At 37.9% G+C, this 24400-nt stretch overlaps 1 protein-coding gene across 1 annotated transcript in view; it reads left to right on the forward strand.

The window, feature by feature from the left end:
• Positions 1–24400, forward strand: part of TNNI3K (TNNI3 interacting kinase) — a 298768-nt gene that overhangs the window by 114122 nt on the left and 160246 nt on the right. Inside the window, exons 14-17 of the mRNA XM_019643990.1 lie at positions 800–892; positions 975–1032; positions 1163–1357; positions 2083–2187. Coding sequence (XP_019499535.1) covers positions 800–892; positions 975–1032; positions 1163–1357; positions 2083–2187 — 451 coding nt within the window. The remainder of the gene's footprint in view (positions 1–799; positions 893–974; positions 1033–1162; positions 1358–2082; positions 2188–24400) is intronic.

A 24400-nucleotide genomic window follows, 5' to 3' on the forward strand; every position in this document is an offset into this window, starting at 1 on the left:
ACCTCACCTACTGTATTATTTTGCATATGCCCCTAGTTCATGAAGGCATAACAGTAAAAATTTCATAAGTATTAAAGAAAGATCAAATTCTCATAAACATTTGTATTCTTAATGAAATATAAATTAATATACTTAAGGAGAATTGAGAATAGCTTTGCCATAGGGAAAAAAAATGAAACAAAAATCATTTTTGAAAAGGTCCCAAAACCTTTGGGAACTGTTTTGAATGTATGTTGCACACAGAAATCAATATCATTGAATCAGGAAAGTAAAAAATATGGTTCAACTGCACATTTATGTTTAGATATTTAGAATTTGAAGCTTTTTAAAATTATTCTTTAAATGTTGATGTTTACTTCAAATGATTCATGTGCTTACTTCCTGATATCTAATTGGCATCCCTTTGAGGGTTAGTTTATGAATACTGGGCTAAACCTCTTGTGATAGGCTGCAGGGACTGACCAGATAAGACTGTTATCATGATGTGATATGGACTTGACTCCAGACTTGCCATGTCATACAGACAAGCTAGTTTTTGATCAGATCAGGAATAAACTCTGAGCCCTGATAACAAAAGTTAGGTAACAGAGAGAGGGAACTAACATGTTTTTAATGCAGGAGGGATAAGGATCATTTGTGATAAGGTTTTAGTGTCTCCAAGTAGTCAAATATAGCTGGAAAATAAATGTTACCAGGGAATGACTTTTTGGTTAAGTAAATTATATATGAGCACGCATGTGTGCACGTCCAGATGTGTGCTTTTTATCTTAAAAAATAAAATAGCACTTCCTGTTTGCAGAGAAGGCAGATGTTCTACTCCTAAGAGCTGGATTGCCTTCACATTTCCATCTTCAGCTCTCGGAAATTGAATTCCATGAGATTATCGGCTCAGGTAAACTAAAAAAAATATTAGCCTGCTTTAGTTTAATGAGCTCAAGATAATGCATTTATTTATTTCTCTTAAACAATTATAGGTTCTTTTGGGAAAGTATATAAAGGACGATGCAGAAATAAAATAGTGGCTATAAAACGGTAAGCAAGCAAATGAAAAAATTTAACATCTGAGTATAACTGTGAACTTTGAGAAGCTCACATATGAATGGTGAGCCCCTTGTTTTGCTTCATCTGTTAACTGGGGATTTTGCGTTGCTACCATTTCCAGTTATCGAGCCAACACCTACTGCTCCAAGTCAGATGTGGATATGTTTTGCCGAGAGGTGTCCATTCTCTGCCGGCTGAACCATCCTTGTGTAATTCCGTTTGTGGGCGCTTGTTTGAATGATCCCAGCCAGTTTGCCATTGTCACTCAGTACATATCAGGAGGTTCTCTGTTCTCTCTCCTTCATGAACAGAAGAGGTATGAGTCTCTTGCTCTGAGTTATTTTACATGTCAATGGAATTATCCTTGCAACACCTCAGGGCCTATATGCTTGGATAAAACTTGACCTTCTAAAATCTCTGAGTACTAGGAAATGTGGCATTTTAAAGATGGCTAATAATTTATACCCCATAATTAGTGAATAGAAATAGTTCAGTGCTTTCTTAATAGGAAGTCAGTTGAAGATAATAAATTCAAGGAATTTAGTAACTGAAGTTTATAGTAATTAGGCTAAATTTGACATCCAATAAAGCAGATGTATGTAAACAGAAAAAAAAAAATAATCACCAGGGGTCACAGTGTTTATTTTAAAAAGTTTTTTAAAAGAAAGTTCTTACACAAATCTAATTTGAATTCACTTCCTAGGTCTATGCATACAATAATGAGAATGTTATGATTGTAGATTCTATTTTTATATTATAACAAAGAAATTAAGTGTAATATTACAAATATTATAAAATCAAGTAGAATATCTTAAATAAAAGAGACTGGTATCTGAATTGACTTATAATTAGTATTATCTGGTGTAGGAGAGCTACTTTTCCATATTTCTTGAATTTTTAGCTTAATCTTTAATACAGCAAAAAAAGAAAAGACTGAAATTATACATAATAACAAATCACACACACCACTGATTTCTTTTAGAAAGATATGGTATTGGCTTTGACTGTTTCATCCTCATTAAATGTATTTTTAAATTCTAGGGTTCTTGATTTGCAGTCTAAATTAATTATTGCAGTAGATGTTGCCAAAGGTATGGAGTACCTTCACAACCTGACACAGCCAATCATACACCGTGACTTAAACAGGTATTTTCCCCCTCAAATAATGAATTTAGAATTGTGTAACTGACTAGGAGTCTAAGATTGCCATGAAGATACATTTTAGATTTATTGTAGATCAGGGTTTTTCTACTCTGTGGGCAAGGGGACAGGCTACCATAAACCCAGGTGAATTAAAATTCTGTCATTATGTTTTACAGAAATAGAAGGCTGTATAGCTATCTCTCATGGATCTTTCAAATCTGTTAAAAATGTCCGGAAAGATAGTGACATCTGACAGATTCAGCAGCTAACTAGTTCTTAGTAAAGTCAGAACAAGGATTGGAATCAATGACTGTTATAGAATGTCATGTCTCCTAGGAAGCCAGGTATCATAAGAGAACATGATACAAAAGTATCTGAAACACTCCTTTTATGCTACCATTTTGGTATTTTTGTAATAGTAAATTTAGCCAAAACACAACAGGTAATTTACCTAGGTTTTATGTGCAGATGTTTTCATGTGGAATAGACCCTTGAAACAGACACAGAATCAGAGGGTGCTGAGGTAGAATCCCAAGGGATTTCAAAAATTTATATTTTTAAACTGAAAATTTTCTCTCAACAAAGTCTCACAGGAAGGCCAATATACAAACTGGAGCAGTTTTAATTGAAGGCAGAGTGTGGGTAGAGAATTCTGTTTACTTACCATTTCCCACTCCAAGGATGGGAATTCTTGAGCCTCCTCTGTGGAGGAATCCCAAAGGAGCTGTGGAGAATAGCTGGATAACCACTGATCTTGTTTACGAAACAAATCAGATGATCAAAACCAATAACTTTCATTTCATGATTATCAATAAGGTTTCTATAGATCCCATATATAGTCCTTTGTAGAAAGTCCACAGATCTAAAACTACTAAATATTAATTAAGTTAATTACTCCTGTTATTCGTTCAACAAGCAGTTTGGTATCCACTGTGTTGAGTGTCTTTATACTTGGCACAGTAGAGCTTGCAAAGTGAAACTGCCATAGAGTCTATTCTCAAGGAGCTTTCTTACTGTACTTTTTGGTTTTGTGGCTATTGATTTCTTTGACAAAAGGAAGGAACTCTGCCTTTCCCCTGGTAAGCTTCTTACCATACAGGTCTGAAAGTTAATTTCCATCTTTAGTGTACAGTATACTCAAACTTTTGAGACAGAAGAGCCGCCAGGGGTCAGCAAACTGCGACTCGCAAGCCACAGGCTCTGAAGTAAAATTAAAAATGAAAATAAAACTATCATAGTTTCATATATAAATTTGTTTTTTTAAGATTTTATTGGGGAATTGGGGGAGGGAATAGCGTTGGGGAATCGGGAAGGAGAACAGACAATTTGCATCCTTTGGTTCTTCAGTCTAGTTGTGGAGGACATTGTTTCACTGGCCCATGTTAGTATTATCATTGTGATCTTCCCCACTGAGGCAGATCAGTTGCCGGCCACTGGATGGCTGCTCACAGTAGCTCACAGCAGCTCACAGCAGCTCACGCCAGCTGCCAGCCACTCACAGTAGCTTACGGCAGCCCACTGCAGCCCCACTGTAGCCTACACCATCGCCAGCAACACATGGCAGCCCAGCTCCAGGTAGAGCTGTTGTTCACCATCTTAGCTGTAGAGGGCGCATTGTCACTGGCCCATGTGGGATCCGAACCGGTGGCCCTGCTCCTCAGAGCTCGCGCTCCCAAGCCAACTCTTAACGAATGAGCCATTCAGCTGGCCCATCATTTATAAAATTTTTAAAGGATATTATTCACATAATGGTAAAAATATATTTATAGCTCTCGAATAATTTTTAAATTGTTATGAGGGACAGGATTGACTCTTCCAGGGGTTGGCAAACTTTTGAGATGGAATGTACCCAAAGAGCCACATGTGGCTCGCAAGTCGCAGTTTGCCAACCCCTGGTGTATACTAAGGAGTTCAAGGCAAGAGTAAAGAAGTATTCTTTCCAGTACTGATGAGGATGGCAAAAATACCTACCTTAGCACTTCCGTTGTTAAAGGATCTCTGCTAACCCCTTGTCATGTATGATCTCATTTAATTCACAACGATTCTGTACTGTAGTTATTATCTCAACTTTACTGATAAGGAAACTGACTAAAGAGTCCAAGGCCACATCATTATAGTGTTCTCAACACCATATTGTGTTGTCCCAACAACAGCAAAACCACATCAAGTAGAAAGATAGGAGGGTGGTGATATTGGATGAGCATCAGCCATATTTATCTACCTTGCTCTTTGCACCTCAGTCCTTGGCAAGCTCAGTTCCTGCAATCCAAACCATTTCTCATATCATCTCCTTGTGCTCCTGTGTTCCTGCTTTATTTCCTTTTCTACATCCCATATTCTGCTAGTATGGGGCAAGCAAAGGTTGCGTGTGAGGTACAAGATATGTTTTCTTTGGCCCATAATGTTTAAATATTTTTAAATATATATAGCTGTAGGCAATAATATAGGTTCCAATTTGTCATGGGCCGCACCACCTACCAACTTACCCACTTGCACCTGGCCCAATGTATACATTCATTTTGTGGCATTGGAACTTGCAAAGCATGGTTTGTAGCTAAAGGCTTTAATTTTTTTTACTTAATACTAGCAACAGTCTTTGTTTTCTTGGAAAAGTCCATTTTCCAAATTGCTTGACATTGTAAACATATGGATCAAATGATGGTCTTTTTCCTGTATAAGTATATAATATAGCAACACTGTAAACAATGAAATAGCGCTACTTCCATTACAGAGTGACTATGGCACTCCCATGAGATATGTATATAAAACAATTCATAATCTTTAAAGCACTATAAAAATGCCATTTGTTATTGCTATTAATCCCTCACTTGTTCCCTGATATGTTGAGAATACAAAAACACCACAATATTCTCATACATATGGATATTTCTTTTTATGTAACACAACTAATTAATTGGGGCTCTAGGTCTAGATCTGAGAAAGATGCACTGTTCATTTTTGAGTGTCAGCTTATTCAGGTGACTATAAAGGAAAATAATTAATGATAGTTTAAAAATAGCCAACTTACTGATGACAAATGACAGCTAATTTAAAATGACAAAGCTGGTAAGGACTAAAGAACCTTAATTTTGAAGATTTCATTTGACTAAATTAGTGAAGATTTCAGGAAATACCAAGAAAAAAATTATTGATAAAAAGTTTGAACAATTGTTTTTAAGCTGAAGTATGCCTTTCATTTCCCTTTCAATTGAATACAAAATATAAAAGCCCTGCATTTTAGAAAAGAAAATTAAGTACAAATAAACAAATTATTGCTTTTCTAATTACCTAACTATTAGGTACAATTGTATTCCACAGTTTGCATAGATTATAGAGTCCACCCTCAGCTATTCCTTTCACTTTTGACTTTTTCTAATAAGCAGTTACACAGAAAGCATTTAGCATTCACTGACAAATATTATCCTGCAGAGAATTCTGAATAACAAATGCAGACCAGTTAATTGATTACATTTTAAAACATACAGTAAATCTTTTTTTATGAGTCTATTACTGTTTTATTTTGTTCTTTAGATTCCACATATAGCGAAATCACATTGCATCTGTATTTTTCTGTCTTACACTCCACTCAGCACAAAACCTCCAGGTCCATCCATGTCGCCGCAGATGGCAAGAACCCATTCCTTTCCATGGCTGAGCAATATTCCATTGTATATATGTATCACCTCCTCTTTATCCATTCTTCTATCGACAGACACCCAGGCTGCCTCCACATCTTGGCAGTTGTAAACAATGTTGCAATGAACATATGAATGCACATGTCCCCTCAAAGCAGCATTTTGGATTTATTTGCAATAATACCCAGAAGTGGAATTACTGGGTCCTTCATTGTTTCTCATTATAACCTTTGTTTTAAAGTCTATGTTGTCTGGTATAATTATTGCTGCTACAGCTTTTTTGTTGGTTGGTTTCCGTTTTCATGAAATAACTTTCTCCACCCCTTCACTTTTAATCTCTGTATGTCTTTCAATCTGAAGTGGGTCTCTTGTAGGCAGCATATGTAAGGGTTTTGTTTTCTTATCCATTCAGCCACCTATGTTTTTTATTGGAACATTTAATGCACTTATTGAAAGCCATTGTTGATAGATATGTAGTTATTGCTGTTTTATTATTCATAATTTTTGTTTTGGTCTTAAAGAAGTGATTAAATGATTAAAGATTTAAGATTCCTTGTAGTACTGGTTTAGTGGTAATGAATTCCTTTAGCTTTTCTTGTCTGGGGAACTATTTATCTGTCCTTTGATTTTAAGTGATAGCTCTGCTAGTTAGAATAATCTGGGTTGTAGTTTCTTGCTTTTCATCACTTTGAGTATTTCCTGCTACTCCCTTCTGGCCTGCAAAGTTTCTGTTGAGAAATCAGCTGACAGTCTTATGGGGGATCCCTTGTAGGTAATAACTGCTTTTCTCTTGCTGCTTTTAAGATTCTCTCTTTGTCTTTTACCTTTGCCATTTTAATTATGATGTGTCTTGGTGTGGGCCTGTTTAGGTTCATCTGGTTTGGGACTCTGCACTCCCTGGGCTTGTATGTTTTTTTCCTTCACCAGATTAGGGAAGCTTTCAGTCATTGTTTCTTCAGATAGATTTTCAATCCCTTGCTTTCTCTCTTCTCCTTCTGGTACCCCTAGGATGTGAATGCTGTTACACTTGATGTTGTTTCAAATGTCTCTTAAACTCTCCACTTGTTTTGGAATCTTTTTTTTTTTTTTTTGCTGTTCAGCTGCTGATAAAGCCTCCTGCTATACACAAGTAGAGTGAGGCAGGGTCTCAGTGAGTCAGCAGAGTGGAGCAATGGAGCTCACCAGACCAATCAGATTTAGATTTGGCCTGTAAGGGCAGCCTCAACACAGGAAAGATGGTGCCCACCTGCTGGTTGCATGGGAGAAAGACTCCACACAGGGAAAATGGGGACTGTCTTTCCAGACCTTGCCCCAAAGTTACACAACCCAGTCTCTCCCCATGTCTCCAACTCTCCCAGAGTCACCGTACCTTTGCCTCAGTCCATGATGAGTGCCTGCATCGGCCCTTTAAGTGGATATCTGGGTTTTCTACAGCCTTCCATCCCACCCAGACATTTGGAATTTCCACTGTCTTTCACAGTCAGATGTGGTGGGGACTCCTTTTCCTGGCACCAGTACTCCAGGCTGGGGAACCTGGTGTAGGAGGTTGGGGTCCCTCATTTCTTCATGGGGAAATTCTGTGGCCAAGATATCTCTCCCCATTTTCAACTGTCACACGTGGGTGTGGGACGAGCTTGTTTCGTGTCTCTGCCCCTCCTACCAGTCTCGACATGGCTTCTTCTTTATATCCTTAGTTATAAAACTTCTGTTCAGCCAGACTTCAGATGGTTCTCCAGGTTGATTGTTCTATAATTTAGGTATAATGTTGATGTATTCATGGGATGAGGCAAACAGAGTTTATCTACCCCACCATCTTGGATCTCCCACTTACAGTAAGTCTTGAAAGAGAACCTATTGAAATGTGTGAAATTTTTCACAACTCTACTTTTATAATTCTCTAGAATAAAACCAGTCACAAGTGGTGTTTTATTTTTTTCTTATCTATTTTTTTAACATTTTTTTTTAATTGGGGAATTGAGGAAGGGGAGCAGCCAAGTTGTTGTTCTTCAATATTAGTTTTGGAGGGCATAGCTAGCTCAGCTCCAAGTACAGTTGTCATCCAACCACCTGTCAGCAGCTCGCAGCCACTCAGATCAAGGTGCCATGTTCAATCTTAGTTGCGGGTGGGTGTAGCTCACCATCCCATGTGGGAGTTGAACCGGCAACCTTGTTGTTAGGAGCATGTGCTCTCACCAGCTGAGCCATCCTGCCACCTGTTGGCAGCTCAGCGACAGCTCAGCTCGAGCGCAGCTCAGTGTCCCATGTGGGAATTGAATCAGCGACGCTGTTGCTCAGAGCTCGCACTTTTAAACTGAGCCACTCAGCCGGCTCACAAGTGGCATTTTAAATTTTGTCAATTTTTAAAATTCACTTCTACTTTAAAAGTAAGTTAATTAATTAATTAAAATATTTGAATGCTTGATATGAGCCAGAGCCTGTGCTATGCCTGGGGATACAGCTGAGAATGACACACCATAGTACTTTTTCTAGTAGAGCTTAGAGCCCAGTGAAGTATTTCACAAGATTTCCCAATTATAAGAATCATCTGGGGCCATCATTAAAAAATAAATTCAAAGACTCTTCCCTTGAAAGCACAGATTGACAATGTCCTGAAGTGGGCCTGAAGATCTATACTTTTAACGAAATGGCCAGCTAATTTTTATGATCAAGCAGGAGAGTAAACATTGTTATAGTGCAGTAGTACTCAACTCTGGCTGCACATCAGAATCCCGGGGAGAACTTTCAGAAAATTCTGATGTTACTTCAATCAGAATCTCCAGGGATGGAGCCCAGGTATCATATATTTAGAGACCACTCCAGGTGATTCCTATATGCAAGCAGCTTTGAGAACTACCTTCTAGTCTAATGTCAATTACATGTCTTAACCATTTGCCATACAATCTCATCCTTATATGCTGCCATTATGGAGTTGGAATATTGGGGAATCAAGTCAAAATGTAATTCCAAATGTTTTGAGAATTATTGCCCTAAATACAGTATTGCCCTAAATTATTTATTTATTCATTCATTCAATAGCAAATATAAATGACAGAGATAAACAGGCCCATGGAACCTATGGCACAGAATAGATCCCAAGATTCAGCAGTTTCCACAAAAGCTGTGCCATATATAATAAGGCATTCTGGAGCATCTAATTTATAATTCATAATTGATGCTAGAAAGTTCCCAGGAGTGTAATCTTTATAGGCAGCCAAAATAGGAGCAAATGTTTCAATATTGGACAAGTATGCACAGTTCATATGGGTAGCCAATGGTATAAAGACCTGGAAGATTATAAAACTATATATAATAATAAATCAAATATATGCATAGAAAACAATATTCATGTAAATGTATATGTGTATATTATATATTAATGCATATATAAGCAATTATATTTCCATGTTTTTGTGATGCTTTCAGTCTTTTTCAACTGGAGTCTTGAGGGAATTAAGCCCTAAGAAAATTTATTTGAAGGGCAGTTTCCTCAATTATCTTAAGACTGAGACATAGCTATTACCATTCAGGATGCATGGGAAAGAATTTAATTCGTTACATGCAACAGATGCCTTGGAGCTTAGGGTTTAGGGACTCAGGGCTTAAAGGGTACCTGTAGTTCTGAAATTTTTATGTTCAAAATTGTAATGTGACTTCTAATTTCCAAATTTAAAAATTTTCTATAAAAGCAATCAGTTGTAATCTGTGTCAATTTCATTAGTGCTTTGAGTAATGGGGGGGGAAAACCTAACTTTACAAGATGAAATTAGGGTAGGTTTTTTGCTGCAATAACAAACTCCAAAATGTATAATGGTTCAAAAACAATAGAAGTTTCTGTCTTGATTGTATGAATCAATCAGTTGTTGGGGTGGTCCCTATCCATGAAGTCACTCAGAACCCATTTTCATTATGTGCTTTCCAGGGTCTCCTTGGGGGTCATCTCCATTAAGTGAGTATAAATGGGACATGACTGAGATGTGCATGAAAATTTTTATGAGCCAAGCATCTGAGTAGCATACATCACTTTCAGTCACATCCCATCGGCTAGAACTCAATCATATGAACATGACTAACTACAAAGGGTACTGGAGAATCCGAGGTCTGACAATTAAGTTTTCAAACTTGTTGCAACAATGTTGCTAACCTTTTTTGATATCAGAGGGACTATGCATTATGAATTTGTACCAATTGGACAAACAGTTAACCAAGTTTACTATTTGGAAGTGCTGAAAAGGCTGCATGAAAAAGTTGGACAAAAATGACTTGAACTGTTCGCCAACAATTCATGGCTCTTGCATCACGACAATATACCAGCTCAAACGGCACTGTCTTTGAGGGAGTTTTTAGCCAGTAAACAAATAACTGTATTGGAACACCCTCCCTATTCACCTGATCTGGGCCCTAATGACTTCTTTCTTTACCTGAGGATAAAGGAACTATCAAAAGGAAGACATTTTAATGACATTCAGGACATAAAGGGTAATACGACAACAGCTCTGTTAGCCATTCCAGAAAAAGTTCCAAAACTGTTTTGAGGGGTGGACTAGGCACTCACGTAGGTGTATAGCTTCCCAAGGGGAGTACTTCAAAGGCGACCATAGTGATATTCAGCGATGAAGTATGTAGCGCTTTTTCTAAGATGAGTTCTCGAACTTAATTGTCAGATCTCGTATACTCTAGCTGTGTGCCCAAAAGAAGAGGAAAAGAGCTTTGGTAGGCAGCCAATTGTCTGTGCTACAGTTACCATATTTAAATTAATGATAATAGGTACTTGGGTATGGCTAAAGATAATAGTTGAAAAGGCTAACCTAGAGTGTCATAAACCAAGTGCACAAACATAATGTTAATTGCCTACTAAAAATATTTAGGTGTATAAGCACAGTTTCACAATTTATAAACTAATACCACTAATTGGGAAATATCATGAAAGCTATTTAATAAAATGTATTATGTATGAATGAATTTTGAAACACTTCTCATTGACCTTTGTTAGCTATGTTAAAGGCATGGGACTAGCTTTGGGAGTATAGGGACATATGTCCCTGAATCAAAACATGGCTCAAGAGTAAAAACATGTACTGCAATGAGATGTAATAGTTTGAAACAGGCTATATAAATTCAAACACATAAGTCACAGTTTCATGTGCTCTCTGTCCGTGAAAACACACACATACACCTACTTACATTTTTCTTTGAGTAAAATTGAAACATGAAAAAAATGATTATTCTATTCAAGAACCTTGTTCCACCATATCCAGCAGAAGTTGTTTCTCAACCATTTAATTCTACAAATTATTTTAATCCTATTTATGAGCTTCACTCAGGTGTTGATGTTCAGTCATAATTTCTGCCCACACTTCTGACATGCTCAGTCTCCATTTAAAGTCAATCTGTCTGTCTTCAGCTTTGTTGGAGAGAGGGAAGTTCCCTGCTTCGCTTTCTTGAGTTCTTATAGGCTGGACTAATAATAAACTTTACACAAGGCCGGCTTAACAGGAGAAAAGACTATTTAATACAGGCACACGGGAGATCATAAATGATGCTCAGGGAAATTATTATAGCAGGTGGCTTTTTACATGTTTTAGACAGAGAAAGCAATAAGTTTGTGAGGATTTGACAAGACAAAGAAAGTTAAGTTTGGGTGCTCATTAGGAAGGAATCTAAACGAGTGCTTGGGTTAGTAAATTAATAAAGAAGTAACAAGGTCTGCTTATATAGGCTTTTGGACCCTGAATTCCTTAAGTCTGGTGGTAAGGGAGTTTCTCTTGGCCCTCCCCCTACCCCTACCCTCAGGATCAAGGAGAGGCATTTTCACAGAAGAAATTTATTTCTTGCATTTCACATAGACAAAGGAGGGTCAAGCTGTCCTTCTTGCACTGGCTGCCTTTCAATAACTTTAATTCAAAATAATCAATATGCCATTGTGGGATATTTGGGGACTGTTTTCCATGGACTGCAGCAGCCCCTTGAACCTCCTGATAAGCAGGGAGTTCCCTCTAACACTCAAGTCTCCACATATTATTTAAATATAACCATCTAACTCATCCTCATCTTCTCTCAGTGTAGATTTATCCCTACCTCCTCACCTGACTCTCTCTGAGTTCCCAGAGGGCCAGCTATGTCTCAGCCATCCTCATCACATTTCCTTTTGGTTCAGGTTCCTCATGCTGAACCAAAATAGCAGGTCCCTCCCCTGTCCTAGAGTGCTAGAATGCCCTTTCGTCCTGAGTTATCCTCTCTTTGTACTCCAATGGAATAGCTGAAGTTTCCTCCCAGGCCCAGTTCACATGTTCTTCCTCTCTCAGCTGCCTTCATTAAAATGTCTCATTTAACTTTGGTTGCATCTACTAATTCCAAAAATAGTGCTCTTACTTAACACCTCATTAAGTAAATTCCCTTAGACACATACTCCCTTTAAATTAACACAGGTATATTTCAATCAGAGGAAAACGCCATCACTCTGCCCATGCTATCATATTGCTCACACAAACCTGGCCAGACCTGCCATTTCTCACTATAACTTTACCTTTGCCTCAGTCATCCCAGTCAGCCACATCCATGAATCTCACATTTTAGAAGTGGGTGCTAAACCACCATATGCCATTTGAAACACTACACAAGATTGTGTGTGTGTGTGTGTGTGTGTGTGTGTGTGTGTGTGTGTGTGTGCGCGCGCGCGCAAAACAAATGTATCTGTGTGTATAGCAAAGCATAGAAAGTCAGGGTTTGGCCCAAAACAGAAGTTCTGTGATACCAAAAATCATTCCACACTGGAACCTGGCTGCAGGATTTTTTATTCCAGTGTTTTCTGTGGGAGGTGGTTCACTCTGCACCATCTTTCCTTAGTACAACGCAGTCATATCCTGAGAATTCCCAAAGCCAGAGAGATGGGAGGTTTCCTGCAGCAGCATCTGTCACCTTCTCTCACCCAAAGGCTGAGCTGAGAGTAGTAGAAGCGATGTCTTTCTTAATCCTCTAAAACCTTTCAAATGCCTCCCTGTGATGGGTGGCAAACTTACTGGCCTGCAATTTTCCAGTGTTACTGGCTCCTTCCATTGCCAGTTTCCATTCTTTGGGGATGTGACCTGTATAAAGTCAGCTTTTGAAAATGTCAACAAAAGCTTTTCTCTGTTGGGCCTCGTTTCTTCTCTGCTCTCATTTCTTGGGAGGCACCATGAGTGCCCCTCTTGGCACCTTGTCGATTTCCTGAGTAGCTAACCTTTCAATAATGATATTAGTGCTGCCTCATGGTCATCTGTTCATTTCTCAGTTCATCATTTTCAACCCTTCCTTGCTGAAATTCATTTATGTTGTTGCATTCCTAAGATCCTGGAGTTTAATTGAGTACAACCTAACTAGAGACCCAGGGCCAGAATTTCTAGTGGATAAATGATTAACAATCTTAATAAGTGGGTATTTCTTTTCCCATTGATTGACTTTCCAATAACTAACCTTGAATTTGGCCTAGAAAAGGAGATACAGATAATTGTAAACTTTCTTGCTTTGTTTAATATTTTTTATTTCAAAATTCTCCGTATCAGCCTTGGGAAGAAGCAGCTTTTCAGATAATGATAGTCTTCTCTTGAAAGTGTAGAATGGACAGTTATGGGAATCTGTGTGGTGTGGGCCACCACCCTACTGGAAAGCCACAGGATGAACCAATTGAGACTATTGAGCCAGGCTGTGCAGGTGCAAATACCAGCTCCTATGTTCTTAGGCAGTTTGTTTAAAAACTAGTTTTCTAATTTGTAAGATGCTAATAATAATACCTACCTTACTGAGTTTAAATGAAAACGTACATTATCTATTATTGTTCTTATTTTGCTTTATTCTTCTGAAAGAATATTTTCACTGTTTAATATTCTTGGATAACCAAGTTTCTTTACTGAATTAAACATTTCTAAATTCATCTCTCTCCTTTTGATTGTATTACCACAAAGTTTGTTTATAATATAGCAGGTGGTTAATTTTTTCATGTCATAAAGATCTAGGAGGTAACTGGATGGTTTACCTGTAGACCTCTCTCTATATAACGAAGGGCCAACGAACTCTAATCCTATTTCACTGCCTTCACTGAGACCTCTCTACCCCTTCATGGTTCTAACTTGCATCAGGGATTCTTTCATTCTGACATTCCCACTAGGTAGATGCCAGATCTAGAACATAATTTGGCTAAAAAACATAGCCAAGGATTGACAGGGTTATTTGATTATTCAAGATCCTTCTTGGCAATTCTTCCTAGAGCTCATTCGCAAAGCTTAAGCATACAGTTTAAACAAGCCATTTAATCATTCAGCAATCATCTGTTGGTGACCATAGTGGCACAGACGGGGAAGCATCATCCAAGGTCCATCTCACAGACCATGCCAGGCAAAAGAGTCAGGTAGCAGAAGCCCTAGTTTTGCAGAGGGTGTATGGGGCATCCAAGTACTTAGGCAGCTTTCCTTCCCTATGCCCAGGCAGTTCAACTATGCCCAGCGACGCAACTCGGCAATGGCCCTTCTCCCTATAAAGAGGTTGTCCACTGCCCTTCCCTCAATAGACAGAGAAAAAGAAGAATTCACCCCATCACACCTTCTTGAGTCCCAAGAGACAATCATTTTTCACATTTCTACTTCTGTACTTAGTGTGTCATTGTTTTTATGTCACTTGACTTCTTTCTGCCTCAGATTCCTTGTTTGCAGTGAGACAATGATGCCTACATCTGCCTGTTTACAGAGATCCTTGTCATTAGTGGGGGTGTCAAGACTACAAACCATGGAGCACGTTAGAGATTCTACAGAAGAAATCTGCATGTCATGTATATTAATCGCATGAAACTGAATTGCCAGAAGGTCTCAGAATAAGATTCATTTTGTATCCAGCTGCTGGATCGGTGCTCTCTAGAGTAGTCAGGATTACTTTTCCCCCACTGAGGGTGAAAGGCATTGTGGTCACTAAATGGTGTGGGGAACAACATACTCCTTTTCTGAAAGGATTAATGTTACCTTGACCAGCATGGAGAAAAAAGCATGCCAGCCTCTCGAAATGATTGGAACTCTTCAATTCCGGAGGGATGGTCTTTGTATCAGTTACATTTTAAGCCTTGTATGTGAAGAACTGTATTCTCAGTCCCTAAGCCCTCATTTAATGGCTTTAGCCACCTACAGAAAGTTAGTGAAAAGCATGCCTGGTGCCATAGATGAAACAGCATTAGAGCATTCATGATGCCTGGCTTCTTTTCTTTGGGGAGGGAAATCCCCTTCTAAATTCTTAAAATAGCAGTTGGCTTTCATTAAACCTATTCAGAGTCAAGGGTCCCGGGATCTTGAGTGACCCCTTTCTCTGGGATTGGAGCACATTTTAATAGGCTTTTTCCTGTCTGTAGTCCCTGAAAGGTTTAGCTGCTGGCAGACCTCCTGAATTGCTGGGATTTGTAAAGGAAAGAATTGATTATATGCTTCTTCTAATTCTTGCTCTTTCTTTAATTTATTTTCTCCCATTTCATACAAAGAATGAGAAAAATATTCTGAGTCTCCTTCTATTGTGATATGGTTGGCCTTAAGGGCAGACATTTTAGCACTGAACTTTTATTAACCTCTTCTGGGCTTTGCAGAGTTTCTTCTTTTTTGCTTCATATACATGAGGCTAAAGGGCTGTTATTTGCCATGTTTGCTCCTCAGCACTGTAAGTAAGCAGTCGAGAGGAAACAAAGGTTTGTTTTGTTTTGTTTGGCTTTTTTCAGTTGAACCGCATCTATAGTCTCTACCTGAAAAGGTAAATTTGTTACAGGCCCTAACACACGCCATTTGTCTAATGGAAACGTCCACCTCTGCCCGACCTCCTTCCCTTCTTCCCCCCTGTGCTCCTTCTGCCCTCTCCTCCAGTATCACTTTTCTCTTGGCAAATTCCCATTCCTTCCTCCAGGAAGCCTTCCTATCTGTTCCCGCAGCATACCATGTTCTTGCCTATCTCAGGATAGCACTCTATTAATGTGACTCATTTATTTGAATATATTTCCTACAACACACTAAGCTTAATCAGGACAGGGGCTGTGAAATCTGTACCATTTTATTTCCCAACGCTTAGCACAGTGACTGAGTCCTAATAAAAATTCAATTAATATTTGTAAAATGCATGAATGAATGAATAACGTTTCCAGGAATACAAGAGTAGTGCATATTAATATTCCTTTGTGCCAGGTATTGTGCTCAATGTTTCACAGGGGTGAGCTTATTCAATACTCATAAGGCTATGTGATGGCTTTTTTTAAACAGGTAAAGACAGAAAGGCTTAAAGAAACTAAACAAATTACAAGTTGATATAACCGGTAAGTTAAGTGACAGACTAAGGCTATTACTCACGCCATATAGTTATATAGTCCAAAACATAAGGATATATAGTCATTTAGTCCCACAAACCAGGAGCAGCGCTGACTGAATAGCAAAGCAATTATTTGTCAGATTGCCTTACCAAAGGAAGCATGGTTTATGGAATCCATAGCAGAAATGAGAAGGCAGTTTTTGCTTAATATTGAACAATTCAGTGGCATTTAATAATCTGAAAGTCATTCTTTTGCTCAATTAAGACTGCTGTTCCACAAGTCACTTACCTGGCTGCTTTGTGCTACAGATAATTATTTGCATGCTAGTCACTAAAGCCTTTCCAAAACAAAAACAAAAACGGGAAAAACAAAACAAAACAAAAGAAAAAAAAACAGTGAAGACAGTGAGAAAAGAAAATATAATCAATTGTTTGACTGCTGATTTAGTCAGGTGAAAAGTTAGCCAAATAAACTGGTTTTGCAATGTAGCCCGAGACTATCTGATGGTTCTTAATACAATACCCTGCAATTCTAATGATTTTCAGTCACTACTGACCATGTAGATTTGAACCACTACCTGCTTTTTGTGAATTGATTGATTTTCCTTCTCATAGGCAACATTTTTATTTTCTAACCTGCAGTCTTTCTGTGCCTGACTGGAATACTTTTGCATTTGATTAATGTTTTCATTTGACTTTCAATGAGGTCTCAAAACAGTTGGGCTTGTCACAGTCAAATTATTTAAATATCCTCTGAAAAGAGTATGTGGGAACTAAAATCAGATTCATGTGAACCTGAAAAACCAGTGGCGACATTTCCTGAACTTGTTATATCTTTATGCCTGAATTAATCATTTCACAATTCTGTTTTATGTTGATGCTCAGCTTCTTAAATACAGTGATTATTAAATGCCTCAGTGGAAAAGTTTTAATTTTTAACTGATCTAGAGGTTATTCTCTGGCAAGGATGTGTGTTCCTTTTTTGAATATTTTTTGAGGTTTCAACAGCAAATATATTATGACTTCTACGTACGTTAAAAACATTTCCCCCCTTTGGTTTCTTTAATACAAATCCCCAAGTCATGCTTTTCACTTCCCAGCTACTCTTCACTCTTAGTTGATCGGAATTATCCCAACTATGGATTTAAATATGGTCAACTTCCTGTCTACATTTAACTTACGTCATGTGAAGGAAAGCACACAAAAGAGTACATACCGTAAGATTTCATTTATATATAATTTTTAAAAATACAAACTAATCTCTAGTGTTGAAAAGGAAATCAGTGGTTTTATAGGGCTGCACTAAGAGATGAGTAAACTGCAGTGGAGCAAGGAATTCTGTTGGGTGATAGAAATGTTTTGCATCTCAGCTGAGGCAGTAATTTTACGGGAGCATGTCTGTTAAAACTCATTGAAGTGTAGTCCTTAAATAGACGAATCCTTTCTTCTAATGGGGATAAAAGTAAATTGTGTAATATAAGTGGTAAATATAAAAAGTGAAATCCTTTAAAAGAGACATGCGAAGTAATATGAATTTGCCCCTTTCTAATCATGAACAAAATGTATTTTGGCTTTGAAAAATCTTAAAAAGGAGAAATAATCACTTGCCAAATAATCTCACTGAGGATATCAAAACCAATTCTAGCTAAAGGGGGAAGAATCAACATAACTGAATTGGAAGAAAAAAAGGTTTACTCAGATGCCATCACTGAGTACAAATCTGTATTGCTCTAAGGTCAAGTTAGCTGTCTGCAAATGTTAGCATTTAGTCAGAGGACCGCAGACATTGACAGGAAGGGAGATGAGAAAACGTCTTTGAGACTATGCACTTACCCTCTATTCACTCTTGCTGGTTCTGGTCTGATGCAAAAGATATTCGGTACCAGAATTTAACCCTCAGCCAAATGTGAAAGTGCGTACATTGAATGCCAACACAAGGCCAAGAGTGTTTTGATATAATAAAAAAACTGGTCAGTTGAAAACATTAGATCTCAAAAACTGCAAACTGGCAGATACAACATCTGAAAAGAAAAAAACAAACAAACAAAAAAACACCTACCCTAATCCACTGAGTTGATTAAAAGCATATGCTGCTAGATATGCAGCATGAAGCTATGGATCATGGGGATACAGGCAGAATGACTATTCCCGTTTTCAAAAATGTCATTTATGAGAGAAGACATCTAAGGGACCTCATGAAAATGGATGCTATGATTCATAAAAAATACAATGAACTATTTAATTTACAATCATGATCATGAAAGTGAGATTGTATAAACAGCATAACTCATGTGTGAAAAATGTAAAATCAGTCTTTCTCTTCAAAATTATAGTTGTAGAGCATGTCTACTTGAGTCTCAGCAAATAAAAAAGTATATATCTAATAACGGATCTGTGAAAATATTCCCAGGTGCACTGTAAACTGAAGTAAGTTTAGCCCAAATTCAGAATATCAGACTGGATAATTTAAAATTTGTTGAGACAAGGAAATGAGCAATGTGAATGTTCAAGCTTCACCAGTGAACACAATGAAGGTATTTGTGATAAACTGAATCTTTTCTTGATGACTACAAATGACTCAGAAAGGTAGAGCTCAAGTGGTTCTCATGTAAGCAGTAGTTTATTTATTTTGCTAAGCTCAGCTGTATACTAAACATCTCTGCACATTGTCAGGGCAAAGCAGGTTTAGCGATTTCAGAGAATCATCCATTTATTTGTAAATGGTAAAATTCCTATAGATAATCTACACAGTATGTGCCATCTATTGGGTTGTTGGAAAAGTCATGACGCATTTTTGCAATGAAAACCATAGAAAAAATACATCATGACTTTTCCAACAACACAATCAATATAAGTATTCCTCTAATTTAACAAACACATTTAACAAAATGTTTGCTACAAAAACAAACAAGCGCTAAAGAAAGCTAGAATTATCTAGCTTCAAGACCTTACCTCCTTTGTTCAATAATAGGAGATTACAAATACTTTATTTTGTATTTTTTTTCTATTTTGTTTTATATTTTCCAGAATATTTTAAGGTATAGTATGATGGGGAGGGGGAGAGGTAAATAAAACCTATAGTGGTAAGAACTAAGGAGAGTATCCTCTAGGTGAAATAAAGAGAAAAATGCAAATAAGTAAACTTTAAAAAATCATTTTGAACATTTGATTAATGAAATGGTGTTAAAATCATGGCTTGGTCAAGTGCTTGTATAACTAGCAAGTTTATATAACTTCATACATAGGAAGTTTCTGCTCTAGAGGCCAACACTCATTTGTTACAAAAAAGAACCTGGAGACTTCTCAAAGTGAAACCCTTCTCCCAAAACTTGGGTTTGGCTTTCCCACACTAGCTCTCAGTATCATTACTTATAGAAGTTATTATAGGTTTTCGCCAACAGTGCAAAAACTAAGGCTTGAGACCACAGTTTTAGGAGCAGTGGTAGTATCCTAGCTATGGCAGAATGTCCACTTTTAAGTCAAATATCAAGGCTTAACCCAAGCTCTACCATTTCCATTTTCTAATGCTGTAATGGTTGGCAAGTTATTTCTAAACATGAGTTTCTTCATTTATGAAATAGGGAAGGCATCTACCTCGTAGCAGTGTCTGGCATATAGTAGACATTCAATATGTGTTAGTTCTTAGTACCTTCATCTAAAATGGTTCCGAAAATAACTTATTTTTGCATGTATGTTTATCAACTCTCAATATTTCTGCTACAAATAAGAGTTACAAAGAATATCTCTAAATAGAAATACTTAGTAATTATTTTTCTGCCTTCCTACTCTCTCACTTAACAAAAGAGAGAAAAAAAGAGACAAGAGAGAAGACAAGGAGGAGAAGGAAGAGGAGGAAACATGTAGAGGCAACAGCAATAGCTCAAAGGTCATTATTGAAAATATGCCTTCTAACTGTCGAACCATAAATAATCACTCTCCCTTTCCTCTTCTGCAATGTCAGACCTTATCTTAACTCAGCCATCTGAGACCTGGCGAGGTAAAAGAAATATTGGGTAATCATAAATAATTCATAGATGGACAATTGAGAATTGACCCTATCCTGCTTTTGTTCTTTTATATATATATATATATATTTTAATCATAACTTAGATATTTTGACTTATCTGGAAAAAAACAAGTGGGATGGTTCCCATATTTGGACATATTTTCAGAGTATTTTATTATTTTATTTTGTCTCTTGGACAATCTACCAGCAAATCACAGGGACAGCATCCTATTCAAAGCTTTCACACCACTCCAAGAAGCATCTCTCAGGGATGGCTTCAGCCTTTCAAAGAGGACAATCGCTGAAAAGTCCAGGACATTGCAGAATATACCATCCTTGCGAGGAATTCTTGTTTCCCATCTATGACATTTGCACATGGCCTGCCGCAGGCAGCTAATGCAAAACTTTAACCGCCCTCAAAGCACCCATGCCACTGTGAGTACATTGTTGGGCAAAGAGGCCATGCCCTACCACGTTGTTAGCTAACAGGCAAGGATGTGGACCACAGATTCAGAACACCAGAAGATACATTTTCAACAGAAACTCTGGAAATGTTCTGGAGAGTGGCTTAGTACAGAAGCATTTGACATAGGTAAGGAAAAAGTTAAAACAGCCCAGGCCAGAAGTAATAAGAGTCTGAACTGAGAAAGTAGCAATGGAAAAGCAAAGGAATGCAAGATTATAGATCTACAGTAGAGGTGAAATTGACTGGATTGGGTACCTGATATAAAGTGAGGGTGAGGAGGAGAAAGAAATGAAAGATAAGATTTCAGCCTAGGTGGCTGGATAGATGGTGATCACACTTTAAGATGTGTGGATATTGAAACTGATTTCAACCATGTGTGTGTGAAATGCTAGTAAAATAATTACCTTTATAGAACATTGTGAAGACTATGGTAAAAGAGCGTTTGGAAAAGGACTTAATGTTACTTTCCTTTGGACACCTTCTCTTTTCCACTGTCCTTATACATCAGGTTAGGTGCTTCCTTTCCATGCTCCAATAGCACTTGTTTCCTTCCTTATCGCAGCACTTCCTTCCCTTTATTGGAATTTCCTTTTCCTTCTGACACTCAGTTGGATGTAGGCTGGGGAGGGCAGGAACCATGGCCCTTTTGCTCATCTTAGTACCATTACATCAAGCATAGAGACTAATAAATGCTCAAAAACCTGTTTGTTGAGTGATCAGTAGTGCCTTGGAATCTTTTGAAGATGTAAAGGGCTAATCATACATTTCAAAGAGATTATAGTTATGGCTATGGGATTAATTGACTTTATGTGAAGAATCCAAATAGAAATAGTAGTGGAGGAAGTAGCTGATGCAGGATGAGACGCTATTAGAGAAGGCAGAAAGGAATAATCACAGAGATAAAGGGAAAGGGGAGGTATTTAAAAAAAAAGATGTCAGAAGTGTCAATCACCTCAAAAAGTCTGGGATGTCTAGGGAGAAAACAATGCTAGTGGAGGTCTTTGAAAGGTAGTGAGCTGGAGGGCATTGGCAGAGCAAAAATAGAGGATGTCCATTACTTTTTCAAAGCTAAAAAGAACAAGTTTAAGAAGAATGTAGAGGGCACTGTAATGATCCCTACAATCACTGGATTCTTTAACTCAGTGTCTTCCTAAAGGATGTTCTTTAGAATTCTAGTCCAGTAGGATATGTCATGGGAAAAGACTCTTTGAGAAAAGAAGTTTGGGTATGGTTGAGTATTACCTCCCACTTTTATTTTTTTATTGACTTATTTTTTTTGTCATTCAATTTTATTTTATGTTAATTTCAGGGATGCAGCATAGTGGTTAGACATTTGCATAATTTAAGAAGTGATCCCCCTAACTAGTACCCACTTGGCACTATAAATAGTTATTACCATATTATTGACTATTTTCTCTATGCTTTACTTCATATACCCATGACGATTTTGTAACTACTAACTTGTACTTTTTAATCCCTTCACCGTTTTCACCCTGCCCCCAAACCCTGTTCCTGTCTATCACCTTGATAGTTATAGTAACCTGACACCATACATCGTTATTACAATATTATTGATGATATTCCTTATGCTATACCTACATCCCTAAGACTAATTTATAACAACCAATTTATACTTCTTAATCTCTTCACCTTTATCACCAACCCCCAAGCCCCCACCTGGCAACCATCAAAATGCTCTCTGTATCTATAAGTTTGTTGCTGTTTTGTTTATTTTGTCCTTTACATTCCACATATAAGTGAAATCACATTGCATCTGTCTTTCTCTGTCTGACATACACCACTCAGCACAATACCATTCAGGTCCATCCATGCCACCACAGATGGCAAGAATCCATTTCCGTCCATGGCTGAGCAATATTTCATTGTATATATGCACCACCTCCTCTTTATCCATTCTTCCATTGACAGACACCCAGGCTGCCTCTACATCTTGGTCATTGTAAACAATACTGTAATGAACATGTGGATGCATATGTCCCCTCAAAGTAGAGTTTTTGGTTTCTTTGGATAAATACCAGGAAATGGGATTACTGGGTCCCTCTTTGTCTCTTGTTATAGCCTTTTTTTTTAAGTCTCTTTTGTCTGCTGTAAGTATTGCTACTGCAGCCTTTTTGTTTGTTGGTTTTCATTTTCATGAAATACCTTTCTCCACCCCTTCACTTTCAGTCTGTGTATGTCTTTCAATTTGAAGTGAGTATCCTGTAGGCAGCATATGTAAGGGTCTTGTTTACTTATCCATTCAGCCACCTTATCTTTTGATTATTTAATCCATTTACATTGAAAACAATTGTTGATAGATATGCAGTGATTGCCATTTTATTATTCATATTTTCCTTCTTTCTTTCCTTCTTTCTTTCTTTCTTTCTTTTTATATTGAAGAAGTCCCTCTAAGATTCTTTGTAATACTGGCTTGGTGGTGATGAACTCCTTTAGCTTTTTCTTGTACGGGGAGCTCTTTATCTGTCCTTCTATTTGAAATGATAGCTTTCCTGGGTAGAGTAATCTTGGCTGTAGGTACTTGCTTTTCATTACTTTGAATATTTCCTGCCAATCTATTTTGACGAGCAGTTTCTGTTGAGAAGTCAGCTGACAATCTAATGGGAGCTCCCTTATAGGTAAATAACTGTCTTTCTCTTGCTGCTTTTAAGATTCTCTCTTTGTCTTTAACCTTTGGCATTTTAATTATGATGTGTCTTGGTGTGGACATGTTTGGGTTCATCTTGTTTGGGAGTCTCTGAACTCCCTGGTCTTATATGTCTATTTCCTTCACCAGGTTAGGGAAATTTTCAGTCATTATTTCTTTAAATACGTTTTCAATTTCTTCCCCTCTCTCTTCTCCTTCTGGTACTCCTATGATGTAAATGTTGGTATGATTGATGTTGTCCCAGAGGCCCCTTATACTATCTTTATTTTTTTTGTTTGTTTTTCTGTTCTGTTTTGGTGTTTTCTGCTACCTTATCTTCTAAATGCTGATTTGATCCTCTGCTTCATCTAATTTATTGTTGATTCCCTCTAATGTAGTCCTTACTTCAGTTAGTATATTCCTTATTTCTAACTGGTGTTTTTTTTTATGTTTTCTATCTCTATTTTTATGTTTCCCATCTCTTTGTTGAGGTTTTCTCTGAGATCATTGAGCATCCTTATAACCAGTGTTTTACATTCTGCATCTGGTAGATTGCTTGTCTCCATTTTGTTTAGTTCTTTTCCTGGAGCTTTCTTCTGTTCCTTATTTGGGAAATGTTTCTTTGTCTCCCAATTTTGGCTGCCTCCCTGTGATTATTTCTATGTATTAGGTAGGGTTTCTATGCCTCCTGGTCTTAGGAAAGTGGTCTTCTTTCCTGTGGGGCCCAATGGTGCAGTCTCCCTGGTCATCTGAGCTGGGAACTGCAGGTGGGTCCCTTGTGTGGGTTGTGTGTGCCCTCCTGTTGTAGTTAAGTCTTGTTGTTTACACATCAACGGGAGGGATTGACCCTTGGGCTTATTGGTTTTGAGGCTGGTCATGACTACAGTGGAGGAGCCATTGTTCAGGGGTGACCCTATAGAGTAGGATTCACCTTAGCAGTGCTCTGGTGCCTGCCCAGTGTGGCCTTGGGGTGTACCATTCTTGCACGTGACCGGGTAATGCTCTGGCTCCGTCTGAAGCTTGCCACTGAGCATGCCAGCCCTGAGACCTTCTGGGAGGGATTCTGCCACAGGCCAAGTTCAGCCAATCTTTGCTCTGCCGAGGGCCACCTGGCATGAGCCACACAGCAATCTGCAGATGGCTTCCACTCTACTGAGCTTGGAGGT

This window comes from Hipposideros armiger, unplaced genomic scaffold (assembly GCF_001890085.2).
Source record: "Hipposideros armiger isolate ML-2016 unplaced genomic scaffold, ASM189008v1 scaffold_84, whole genome shotgun sequence".
Classification (NCBI taxonomy): Eukaryota; Metazoa; Chordata; class Mammalia; order Chiroptera; family Hipposideridae; genus Hipposideros; species Hipposideros armiger.